The sequence below is a fragment of the Notothenia rossii genome (genome assembly GCF_949606895.1).
Source record: "Notothenia rossii genome assembly, contig: scaffold_634, whole genome shotgun sequence".
Lineage (NCBI taxonomy): Eukaryota > Metazoa > Chordata > Actinopteri > Perciformes > Nototheniidae > Notothenia > Notothenia rossii.
In genome coordinates, this window is record NW_027640101.1 from 1,743 (window position 1) to 15,161 (window position 13,419).

The following is a 13,419-nucleotide window of genomic DNA, read 5'->3' on the forward strand; positions in this document are numbered from 1 at the left end:
GCTGACTCAGATAAGGAGATATATGATACATTATGATGTGATGTGCCGCGGACTGTACTTAATGTTACTCTGATCCGGTTACTTATGTTGTGGCAGATATTTAAGTAAGCATTCTTTACGCTAATGTTATAATAGTCAGATTGCTCTGAAGATGGGAGGTGATATTCTATTAATGGTCACGTTCACATAGTCGGTGATTTTTGCCGGCCGTCTTTCCTGCAACGGCAGTTTTTCTGTATTTCCTTTCTCCTGTAATATGACTCGATCACTTTAAACTCCGCACACTGAGCTCTGATTGGTCAGCAGGCAGTGCTTTCACTGAGTTGATCTCTTAGCCTGCAACCTAACCTGCTCCGGGGCAGGTTAGCTGCACAGCATAAGTTACCATGGAGATCTAGCCTGCTAAAAAGAGAACCAGCTTCGTAGGACCGGAAACCCAGAGTTTTCCCTGAAGTTAGCCGGCTAAGCGAAAATCCTGCTTCGTAGTATACCCCCCAGGAGTCTCAGGTCTCCTGGGACGGGTCTGCTATCGGTTCCGGGAGTAAAAACAAAGCATGGAGAGGCAGCGTTTAGCTGTTATGCCCCGACACTCTGGAACAAACTGCCCAAAACATGCACGTCTGCAGAAACTCTTACTATTTTTAAATCGAGACTGAAAACATATCTTTTTGCCGCTGCTTTTAATTGAGCTGCTCATATTCACAATACAGTATGCCATTTAAACATGTATTGTATACCTGTGGTGTTCATTTTATTCTCTTTGCTTTGTAATGCCTGTTGTAAAATGCCATTATATACCGGTAATGTGTTTTTACTGTATTTATTCCTAAAAAGTATTTTAATTTGTTTTGTAAAGCACTTTGAATTGTCGCGTGCTGAAAAGTGCTATATAAATGAACTTGCCTTGCCGATGTTAAAAACATTGATGATTTGTTTTTTGGATTATCTCAGGTGACCGGAACATTTCTCCAACACTGATGCTGCTGATTCATTACTGTGGTGTTGTAAACATTAAATCACGTCACTGGATTTGTGCTGGAGGCCCAAGTATTCAACAACAACAAAGACCTGGACAAATAAAACCAAAATTATCAAAAGCGATCTTATCCCTCCAGAGGTAAGAGAGAAAATGTGTTTTTATTTGTATAATTTAAATCGACCCTTGAAGCCAGACAAGCATGATTTGTGATGCAGGAACAAATGTTCAACAGATGTGAAGTTAACTTGATCACTCTCCTCAGATCAGAGACATGGCCATATATCATATAACAGCTCTGAGGACTTGTGTATCTCTGGCATGATTGTTAAGCTGACAAACACACAAAGTTACTGCTGGATTTTCTACTTGCTATAATGTTTACTCTCCACCTCTACATACATATCCGCAGCAACAGGTTCGGTCCTTCGTTTCACTTTTTTCATGCAAACAGCCAACATATCCAAATAAATTAATGTCAAGTTCATTTAGCACAGAAATATTGAAAAGTATCCTCTGTATCCTGGGAGACTTTGTTGTTTTACGTCCAATACACAGTACATCCAGGCTCCTTGTGTAATCCAAAGGCAATAATCCATTTTGCTACTCTTCGCGAGTCTCTTCGACATGATATTCCAACATTTTGAAAGTTTAAAAAATGTCTTGTAAGCAAGCGGTTCATGGAGTGGACATCCAAACAGCGAGCGGGGCATTTGGCGTGCATCGAGGAGAATATCAGGATCACAGACGACAAATATTTGTAGAGTGAGGCTCCAGAGAAGATCCAAAATCAATCGGCTCTGATGTTTTGCACAAATCCCCCAAGCAGCAGGAATAGTTTTAGAAGTGTTATGCGGCTCCCACCTATTAGATTCCTTAAAAGCGGCATGACATGTTTTTTCGGGCGAGTGGAGTTCACTCAGACTCAATCGAAAGTGTCTGTTCCTCTCTTGTCTGTTCAGGAAAGCGAGTGCCTGGACGATTGCCAGTTTGATTCCCTGCAGGTATGGGATAAGCAATAATCTCCACACACACTTGATCGCAGCACTTCGTAAGTCTGCAGCTGTAGAGTTTTGCTGCTCCGTTGCCAGGAGCAGAAGGCTGCGGTTAAACTCAAGTCGTTTGCTTTACCTTATTATTTAAAATGAAATGTTGATTGCACAAGGCCAACCATCAGTCTCGATTGGTTTTCTACAAGACTTGCTTTCAGTATGCTTCTCTGTCTACTGAGAAAGATCACATCACGTAGGCTCGATTTATGGCACAAAGCCGTGGAAACAGAATGCACTGTGTCCTCTGCAGTACTGCCAACTCTTTTCCAATTAAATAAACTAGAACAAGCCCCAAAAAGTTGCTTTAAAATGTCACAGTTACATTCATTAGCATAAAGCTGAGTAGCTGGGTTGGTTGCAGCTTGGGAGAGACTGCCAAGAGGAAAGGGAGCGACCCCCTGTGGTGTTGGCAGAAGAGCCATGGTCTGTGATTACTACGAGCAGCTTTTGGAGTTAATCACGATATAACATTTTTGAATATATTTCTAGCTCTTTCCTTGATAGTCTGGAGTAGTTGTCCTAGTTGTGGCGCCAACAATAATCGCTAGCAGGGGGAAAATGGTCTATGGCCACTTTAACAGCACTTGTTCTGCATTAAGGGACATAATAAAATAACTGACTCTCCTATTCAAACCTTAACTCTACCTTGACTTTGAACACAAACTAACTTAAAAGGGGTAATCCCTACAGCTGCACACACCTGCACTTCCTCCTGGCTTCAGCTCAGGATGTAGACTCAGTAAGAATCAGCTGCTCTGGTTTAAGGAGGCTACTTGGAAGCTGAATCCCTGTCAGGCCTCATGCTGAAGGGCTCCAGCCGCTCGCTCTCAGGCAGCATGTTGTTGAGGCGCTCCATCAGCGGCACCGTCTGGTCGATGCCCATCTGGATGCGTCTGAGGATCATTGACATCTCGTTGACCTTCTGGATCTGCTCGGCGTACTTGGCGTAGCGTTTCTGGCGCTCCTGCATTATGCTGAACAAGGTTTCCACTGACAAGTCCATCTGGAGGGAAACAGGGAGGATAGATATATATAGATTTGACTTTTGGCAAGATTTGATCAATTCTCTTAAAATAACTTGTGAAAACTATATCAGCAACACATAAAGCATGAACATTATTCACTGTATTACTGTATCTTTCAGATGTGCTTACAATTTGAATGTATCTCTCTATTTTTACTACTTTAAAGTAATCACTTGATCATTAAGTAATCATACAATGTTGAAATATAGTGGAAAAGGCTTGAAATTGTTGATTTTGTCTTCAAAAACAATATTATAAATAAATTTGATACATTTCTTCATTTGTCAATTAATTAATGTAATTAAATTTTCTGATGTAAACATCCGACAATAAGTACAATAACATTAATAACATGTGCAATATTACTTTTTTAAATATCATTGGCCATATTAATACAAATATTGTACACTTTAAAATTATCATTTTTTTTTTTTTATTAGATTGTCGAAATTGTAGAGCAATCTATGGTACAACAAATTACTTATTTTCCTATTAAATTAGGTAAATGGTTTATTTATTAACTAACCATAAACCCTTTACATTCAATTGGGAACACAATAGTTAATTTATTTTTGGGGGGATTTATTCATGAGAAACCATACATGGTTAATATCACATACTGATCTTTAGGCAGCGTTACCTCTCTGATCCTCTTGACCAGAGCGTTCTGGTCGAAGGCCACGGCCTCGGCACACTGGTGCAGATGGTCCTGGTAGCGGATGCACAGCTGCATAACCTGAGCGGCGTCCAGCCTCTCCAGACACAAACTGCTGGGAGACGTCTGACCGCTCAGCACTCCTGTAAAAAGCAGAGATGAAACACTCGACAACTGCGTCACACTTGGCAATTACTGTAATTGCTATGCACAGGATCTGACAGAGTTACATCTCTGCTATTTCAGGAGTACGCCTACACAGGAACCTTGGCTCATTATCCAGCTTCTAACACAGTGCTAATGGGCTGCAGTCTTTACAAGTTTTCAGAAAGGACTGGTGGGAAAGTCTGGAAAATCATATGAAACTGAATATCTCCTTCTAGAAAATGAACGGATAGAAGATCTTCAAAATCTACTGATATCTTCCAATAACCTTAACTTCATGAAGCAACACTGCAATATCAAAGTAATCTTTGTCAGACATCAACAATAACTCCAGAGAACAGAGAAATCAAAACACTGTGAAATGAAATATTAGTTATTGGAAGTATCAGTGCAGTGTGCACATCTGATGTCTGATTCCAGTTTTTTTTTAATCTAGCACCCTCAAACTTATATTATGTGTGCCTTTCGCTTGCTTTCGTACCCCAGTACCCAGACTTAAACGTTATATATATGCATTTCTAGGGCTCACTTAATACCTATAATATCTGATGGAGAATATAGGATTTCTGATGTGGGTCAGCAATTGTTGACTGAAGTGTGTAACCTGAATTTGACCACAATAGATTTAGCAACATATTTTACAGATGCCTCTATAACGCATAGGTAGCTGGAGGAGTTTAAAATGTACCTTTTAAAAGGGGCTGAAAGGTAGGTATCTCCTGAAGCTTAATAACATCTGGGTCGTTGTGGATATTTCGCAGTGATTGAGTCCCCGGAGCAACAATGACGATATCATCCATCTTTGCTTTCTGCTTCGCTGGGGAGGGCACCACTGAAAAGACAAAAGTCCTGTTAATATCATCAGGCATCTCACCAATAGGAATACTATTTATCCTTTTGAGCAGTTAACATTTATATTTGCTTTTTACCAAAAATGAAAGAAGTACTATTTTTTTACTAACGGAAAATAAGTTATGTCACAGTGTTAAAACACTCAGTTACAAGTAATATATCCAAAATGTGAGTGAAGTAAAAATTAAAAAATGTTATCAGCAAAATATGAAAAGGTATCAAAGTCTCCATTAGGCAGAATGGTTCATTTCAGAGTTAATTTATATATGAAATCTTGGCAAATGACTTAAGCGTAACGTTAGTAAAAAAAAATCAAAATATTACTTAGAGATTTAGTGAAGCTGATAGTAGTTACATGTTACAAATAAAGAAATACTCAGTGCTTCACTAACTCAACTTCAATCACCTTTCATCAAGAATGGCAAGTTCATACATTCAATAATTACTAAATAAAAATGTACTTTAATGTTAGAGAAGTGATCTTACCCGAGGAGCTGTAGTCGGAGTGTTTGTGCTCCGAGTCTACGCTCTGTTCGGCTCCCATGATGATAACGTCTGGCTAACAAGCTAGCGGTTAGCTTTCGTCAACGTTACAAGAAACACCAGCTAGATAAATAACCCAACGTACTAGATACAATAACCGTGTACATAGACTTCACACGACCACAAAAACACACCGAAGTAACCATGTTCCACAGAGTAGCAAAAACAAAAGGCACAGTCCTTGTTAGCTATGCGGTTTGAAGCTAGTTAGCTTCGTTATAGCTAACGTCAGTTGCTCTTACTAGCTAACAGGTTAGCAGACCGTTGAAGCTAAGTGAGAGCCAAGCAGGTTTATATCTTTACGGCGAGGGATAACCGAGTATCTTAAGAGTTTAACACATATTTATAATACAGGACAGAACACAACAGCAATGACAGTTCAGGACCAGACATCACTTCCGTAAATATTGGTCACGGGGTCTGTCTCTTTCTGTCCAGACCATAATATTACTGCCCCCTACTGTTGGTGAGGTCAGAAATAATCAAAATAGCAGGAAAGCCCTATGGTCAAACCTTACATTTCTGGCCTATCTATTGACAGTTGGAGATTCGGTTTTCACCGTTTTTAACATTACTTAAGATAAATTAATAGGTAGACTGGGATATGCATCACCTTAAAAGCTAAGTAACTTACCATGGAAATATAAACAATAGTGATTTTGATTATGATAAATATATATTGCTAGAAAGTATGTTTTTCTTTGTAGGGTTTTAAATATGTTTTAACCTCGTAGTGTAATTGTGCTCTTTTGTGGCCAATTCAGACCTCCACATTGTAATACAAACATACAGTTAATCTTTAACACTGTAGACAAATAGGACAAAAGCACAACTGGAATACAAAAGATTTAAAATGAACATGTATAAAAAACAAAGGCCTAACATGCCAACATTAATCACAGTGGAATAACATGAAACTTTCTGGATATATAAACAACAGCCACAACACTATAAAACATGAACATATTAATATTTTAACGCTGGTGTTTTTGCAATTCAACCAACTGAATGTTGTAACTCGTAAGAGCAGAAATGCTGCCTTTAGATTTGTTATTGACAAAATGTTTAAGACTATTTTATATTAACATAGAACAGACTCAATAACAAACGTCTTTTTAGTCAAATCAACCTAGTAAAACAGGCTACAATTGAACATAGAAATCCTCCTTTGATCTATAAGATATTTAACTTGAAGGTAACTTGTTTAAACATGAGAAAGCATAATTGTAAGAGACAAAAATGCCAGGGCTTCAGTCAGGTTCTTCTACTTTTCTGCCTATGTTTCATCTTCCACCAGAGAGTAGGGACGCAGGTCCTTGGTCAGAGTGCGGCTGAACAGGCCTTCATCAAACTGTAGAGAAGAGAATTACTCAGTTTCAGTATTGTCATAACACATAGGAATTTAGGAATTGTAAAATGCTATAAAAGTGTCTTACACCTGAGTAGACTCCCTGCAGAGCGTCAGCCTTGGAGAAGAACCCCTCCTTCAGGGAGATGACGATGATCTGAAAGTTCTCTCTGGACTCCTCTTTGATGAAACTCGTCACCTGGGTACAAACAAAACACACACGTGCTCAGCGAAAAGGTCAATTAGCACAGTCTGATATTATATTATATCACACGTGTCAAACTCAAGGCTCGGGGCCAAATCAGGCCCTTGGTGGATTTAATTTCGGCCCGCAGGATAATTTCTAATTACTGTTAGATCTGGCCCCCCGGTATATTGCACGCACACCTTCACTCCATCTTGAGGGTCTCCTCAGCTCAGAGCCTGAGTCCAAACATTGATGAACTTGCACCCAAGATGAGATGCCAAGTATCTGAACTAGCATCACAGAGCAGCACACTGAGTTTAATGGATGTTTCCTTCTCAGGGATGCAAACACAGGTATGGTGAAAAAAGAGAGAACTATTCGAAGCAGGAAAAAAACAGCGTAATATACCATCTGACAAAGGCCTGTGCTATAATGCTTCAATTAACTGGCTATTCTTTATAATATGCTCAGATCAATAGAGACAGAGATTTTAAGTTATAAATCAAGGGTTTTTATTATTATTTACAGCAGGGGTGGGGAACCTTTTTCCTTTCAATTTTTACAATATCCTCCGAGGGCCGTACAAATTATTGAACTCAACCTCTGCTTAAAAAAACTAAAATCAGAGCCAATTCATTTTGCCTTTCTTTCATGCTGTGCAAAGAAAAAGAAACCTCTTAATCCAGATATGCAAGCATGTGCACAGTGTGGCATGACCACCAAAGCAGAAAGATATGGACACAAGATGTGTGCAAATGTATTTAGTATCCATGTGAACATGATTTTAGTGGGGGGGACCTAACCTCCTCTAAAAGCATCGATCTGGTGCACTTTGAGGGCAACATGAGGAGATCTATGGGTACATCTTTCAACACCCATTTGAAACAGAACTGTAAGCAGATTTTTCTTTTTGGATATTTTACAAATCACTCCCCTTTTAAACTCTATTCTTGTGATTTTTAACAACTTTTTTGTTACTGTGATATAGTATTTTATGCCTGTTTTTCATTTAGTCTCTAATGTCTCATTAATAATAATGATCATATCAAGGTGTGCCTTAACCTCACTGAGCTGAGGTTATTTGAGCCTCTCAGGAGAGAGCTCTCTTCCACCTGGTTGTAGAAAAGATCTTTAAATTCGTTAGCATAGCTAGCTAACCAGATGCTAATAACAACAGATCGCCACTGTGCTTACAACTAAAGACACAGCCTCGCAAACACTGCGGCATGTGTACGGCTCCTTATGGGTACTGCAATATTTGAAGAGCTGGAGCGGCTTTCCGATGCTCTCCGTTACTCCTTTCAGACGAGACATAATCACGTGAAGACACGTTACGCTCGTGTTGTGTTCAAGGAACCTGTCCTTGGCCAGGAAAAACAGGCACTCGCTTGTTTAATTATTTTACGATCTAGATTTCTTCTTCTTTTTTGAAGTGAGAAGTTGTCCGTCAGTCGGACGGACTAACGGACGGACTAACGGACGGACTAACGGACGGACCCCCCACCCCCAAAACGAAAACTCTTCGGTTTTCCACGAATTACACAAGTCACCCAAAGCAGCGTTAAAAAAGCGGGAGGCGCCGAAAAGCGACTAATTTGCATCACTGCTTCTGCACTTTCTCTCTCACGACAACAGGGCATGTTTGGTTTTTTCTTTCAGGGAAAACATTTTTTGAAGCTGTTGCTGGCCTGTGGGAAAATGTAATCTGTACTCTGGAAAAGCTGCAGATAGAGCCATAAGAAATGAATGCAACTGATTATTTAATGTTTAATGTTGTTTTTATTGGCAATAATTTAAGCTTCGTTAGTTCCAGGTTTAATTTGTGCAATAAGTTCATTTCAATAACTTTTGCAATTAACATTGAACCAGTCCGGCCCTCGACTAGTGCCCCTTTTTTTATTTTGGCCCACTGTGTATTTGAGTTGGACACCCCTGTTATATCATATGAAATATACTTGTGTTTATTATTTAACACAAAATGATCTGCAAGCCAAATAAGGTTATAAGAAAAACTGTGTATTTATCACAATTCTCCAAAAGCAGAAGTGATCCCTGAAATGATCATGCATTGTCCATCCCACTCTGAAGCCCAAACATATCCAGTTCAAAATAATATAAGACATACAAAAAGCAGCAAATCCTCACATTAAGGGTGTATGTAATTGAAGAATATTGGAATTGTTGGTTGATTGATGTTAATTGCTGTAACAAAAATGAATGATAAACAATAGATGCAGCTGGCTTCTTACTTTGCCGATGTTTGTATTGTCCAGCGCTGCATCCACCTCGTCCAAGATCAAGAAGGGAGCGGGAAGGAAACTGAGAGACATGAGAGCAGCAAGCCAAACGACGTGGGTCAAATGTTAAAGTCAGGGCCGTTCAAAACTGATGCAACAAATATAAGATTATGTAGGAAAGTGCTTTAGATAGAAGTATCAGAAGAGGGGGAAAAGGATAACGTGCAAAAGAGAATAAAAAGGAAGGAGTGATGACGGGTTCAGGGAGAGGATCAACAGACTCTCCAAATTACATAGTTTGACTTTATTAGTCCATCCATCAGCTAAAAAACTCAGTCATTACAAGTTAAGTACCCCCAGGCCACTTGCAAAATGGTTGTTTTTGGAATCGCTAGTGTCAACAGCTGTGGTAATATTTATTTTATTTCCTTTTTAAAGTTTTCCATCTGTCCAGATTAATTAATATCTAGCAAAAACAGATCTTGGTAAATTATTTTAGGGAATGATGGTATGTCAATCTGGTGTTGAAGAATTTAAATTCTGTTTATTTTACGTGTTATCGGTCGCTTTTATGTGCATTTCTTTTAGTATCCACATTCATTTCGATATTTTATTGTTCCTATCCCCCTGGCAAAATATCTTAATGCATTTTATTGTGTTGAAATACGCCATCTAAATCCAGGGTATATGCAGGAATCCTGAAGTCAAATTGAATACCTTATTTAACTTTCCATACATTGTAAGACCTCATCGCCACTTGGAGTTCTAACCGGTTACCTTGGCGACACACTTTACCTCACATTGACTATATACAGTATTGATTGTCCTTCCTCCTTATCTTCCAACCATTTGGACGCAGACTTGCATTTCCCCATAACGATGTTGTTTAACAACCGGCGTAAACGGACCTTTGCGCTATCAAGCAGTGAGCGTGCGATGTCCTGTTCAGATGACGTCAAACCCAACGGGATGCCATAAATAAACTACACAGACTCACACTACACACCTACGCAATGATTACATTCAGGCAGACTGTAGAACACAACCTCTTGGAAAATACCGTTTAATGCTTTTGAATACCCTTAATTTTCGCTAAATTGATTTATCAACTTTTAATACTTCTTAAGACCCCGCGGACACCCTGAAATCATGAACCTTGTCTAATGTAAAGTCATATAGTGTGTTTTAGGGTTGGGTTATAAGCCCAGTGTTACCTGTGGATAGCGAACACCAGTGCGAGGGAAGCGATGGCCTTCTCTCCACCCGACAGGTTGTCCATGGACATGAATCGTTTCCCCGGAGCCACGCAGTTGTAGTTGATGCCGCCGAGGTACGGCTCTTCAGGAATGTCTGCACTCAGAATGGCCTGCAGCACATACAGAGGGGTAAATACAGAGGGGTTAAAAGCTTCTCCTTCTTGCTCGTAGCATCTTCTGCAATGCCCAATGTTAATGAAAAAGATGAACCGTGCACACTGTTTATGATTAGATGAATTTTAAGTGCCTTACAAGAAGGAACAACAGTTTTTATTCTAGCTGTATAACAGTCAACAAATTCAAATGTTGACTTCAATTGTATGTATTTTGTCTACAGGGTCCACGTTATTTTATGAGTTTGATTAAAAGCAGTTTAAAGGTCCATGTCATGGCCATTTCTACTGATCATAATTCCATTGTTGAGGTCTACTAGAATAGATTTACATTGTTCAATTTTCCAAACTCACTTTGCTTTCTCAAACAGCATCTCTGTATAGTATGTGTATTCACTCTCTGTCCTAAACGGCTTGTTGGAGCTCCAGAAAAGTATGACATGGGACCTTTAACTTATTAAATCTGCTCATTAAAGTAAATTGTTACTGTTTTGAGTGTATACACTGTAGATGCAATGATCAGTTTGCCACCTATCAGTCTCATATTTTGCACAAGCATGATGATGGTTTTACGTCGCATGCATAGAACCTTGAGTGTGTTTCTGTGGTTGAGGTTTTGTTGCTTCACCTGGGCGCTGTTGTTGCTGCAGATTCTTTTATAGATCTGATCGATGACGACAGACAGGTGATCGAAGCACTGAGTGAAGAGCTGCAGGCGCTTTTCTTTCACCTGCTCAAACTCCTGACTGCACTTTCTGGCCACTATGGTGCTGGCTTCAAACGCTGAGGGAGGGACAACATGTTATACTATATTTGTATTATATTAAATACACCTAACCAAAGTTTCATTTTGTCACTAAAACTTGATAAATACCGTCGGTCACTTCCTGCAGCTTGTCCTTCACCTCCCTCATCTTCTCCAGAGCTTTGAGGTTGGGGGCGGTGGTGCGCTGCAGAAATCCCTCGATGGAGGACATAGACTCGTTCAGCCTCTGAATGTGCGCCTGCACCTCCTCCTCCGCCTCTAGACTCTGCACACACATTCAATACACGTTATGGATTCATTTCTAATCAACATAGCACAAAGGACAATGCTTTGGGTTCATGGCTCACCCTGAAATCTTCGTCCAGGCCAGAGTAGTCGATGATCAGCTGTGCCTCTCTCTCATATATGCTCATGGTGTTCATGGTTGAAGTGCTTTCAGTTTCTGTGTCCAGCTGCAAAGGAGAGTCTGTCATCAGGTGATACTGACACTGACAGTTGTATTATTAAGTCCTCAGGGTTTCTCAGCTTTACATTTTATAAAACAAGTGCAGTTTCTTTTATTAAATTATTCGGTTCATTCAGCTCAATTTAATATCTTTAACTTTTGCCAAAAATGTGCAGGACTCATTTACAGTAGACATGTCCAGTCTTTGCTACTAATCAAACCATTCACAAACATTTACAGACATTCAAACACACAATTTAGGGTAAAGTATCTGGCTCAAGGACACATCAATTTGTTTGCTGCTAGGGATCGAACCACACCTTTCCTATTGGCAAACGCCAGCACTATCTCCTGAGCCACAGCTGGCCCGAAATGGCGAAAAAGTGAAATCTCTCTGTGTCACACCTGCACCTCGGTGATCTCGTTGAGGTTCCCTGACAGCAGGACGATGGGCAGACCCTGGATCTTGCAGCCGACCAGCATGTTGTGTCTGAACAAACATTTCTGCTCCAAAGCCGACTCTGCAGACATCACCTCACGCTGGAACTTCATCAACTCTCTGAAGACAGAGAAACACCACAATATTATATTTTAAATGGTGTTTTGACACATATTTTGGCTTTTAAGTCCTATTTTCCATTAAAGGTCACCTATCATGCTATTTTTAGGCAATAGCATAGGTCTCAGATATATAAAGAAATATAAAAAACATGTCTATGAAGTGTTTTGCTCAAAATACCAAACAGATCACCCATTCAAGCCATGCCTCATATCCCTCTATTTCACTTCCTGTTTCAAAAGTGCTGATTTGGGGATAAAGCTAGCTTGATAAAAAAGAAAAAAGGAGGGGGCTGAGCTCATGCGGGACCCGGCAGCTACTGTCTAAACCAGGGGTCACCAACCTTTGTTAGGATGAGGGCTACTTTAAAAAAAATAAAACAAGTGGGGGGCTACTTTTACTCCTCTTTTTTGTTTTTTGCAGTGTATATATTTAGCACATTTTAAAATTATTATATGCTGACCTTTAACCTTTGTGTGCTGTTTGGGTCTGTGGGACCCGTTTTCAGTGTTTACTAAAAGAACATGTATGCTAGGGCTGAACGATATATCGTGTCATGGCGATAACCGCGATATACGCAAGCGCGATATTCACATCGCAGGGACGTGCGATTTTATAAAAAGAAATTATTATTATTTTTATTTTTTTAGGACATGCGATATTAAGTAGGTACATTAACTCAAACACGTCATGTTACAATTGTTTTTGATGCTTGCTACAAAAGGAAAACTTGCGCGGCTCTCATGTCAGGGGTATTTGAGTGAGTGACAAGCAGGCTCTGCATGCACAGCAAACCACCAATCACAATCATTCTTGATCAGATCACAGCAGGCCCCGCCCCGCTAGTTTGCAGACCATCAAAACACCGGTAAAAACACTCTCTCTCCCTCTCGCTCTCTCTCTCCCTCCATAGCTCTCTCTCTCTCTCTCTCTCTCTCTCTCCCTCCCTAGCTTTCTTGCTCGCTCTCTCTCTCCCTCTGTCTCGCTCGCTCACAGAGGCTGTGTGCTCCTCCGTGGCGATGACGGCTTGCGTTAAAAAATAATAATAAACATATTGGTAAAGTGGGGGGACACAAACGGGATTTCGAAAAGTGGGGGGGACATGTCCCCCCTGTTCCCAGTTGAAATTTCACCATGCGTGTGTGTGCGTCAAGTGCAATAAATATATATGCAAGCAGTGTTAGATAGATATAGAGTTGTAGATAGAGTTCGCTAGGATTGAGGTTTTGTTTATGCATAG

At 40.0% G+C, this 13,419-nt stretch overlaps 2 protein-coding genes across 2 annotated transcripts; both read right to left on the minus strand.

Moving 5' to 3' along the window:
* Window positions 1-1,084: 1,084 nt before the first annotated feature.
* borcs5 (BLOC-1 related complex subunit 5) lies at window positions 1,085-5,957 on the minus strand. The gene is made up of 4 exons (XM_079695304.1): window positions 5,212-5,957; window positions 4,562-4,705; window positions 3,694-3,851; window positions 1,085-3,031 (listed from the first exon to the last, which is right to left on the minus strand). Exons 1-4 carry the CDS (start codon window positions 5,267-5,269, stop codon window positions 2,798-2,800), a joined length of 594 nt encoding a protein of 197 aa, XP_079551430.1. The 5' UTR covers window positions 5,270-5,957; the 3' UTR covers window positions 1,085-2,797.
* Window positions 5,958-6,101: 144 nt separating this feature from the next.
* Window positions 6,102-12,199, minus strand: LOC307027104 (structural maintenance of chromosomes protein 1B-like). Its single transcript, XM_079695303.1, has 8 exons — window positions 12,026-12,199; window positions 11,523-11,627; window positions 11,284-11,440; window positions 11,038-11,192; window positions 10,255-10,406; window positions 9,053-9,122; window positions 6,705-6,815; window positions 6,102-6,619 (listed from the first exon to the last, which is right to left on the minus strand). Exons 1-8 carry the CDS (start codon window positions 12,170-12,172, stop codon window positions 6,545-6,547), a joined length of 972 nt encoding a protein of 323 aa, XP_079551429.1. The 5' UTR covers window positions 12,173-12,199; the 3' UTR covers window positions 6,102-6,544.
* Between the last annotated feature and the right edge of the window lie 1,220 nt (window positions 12,200-13,419).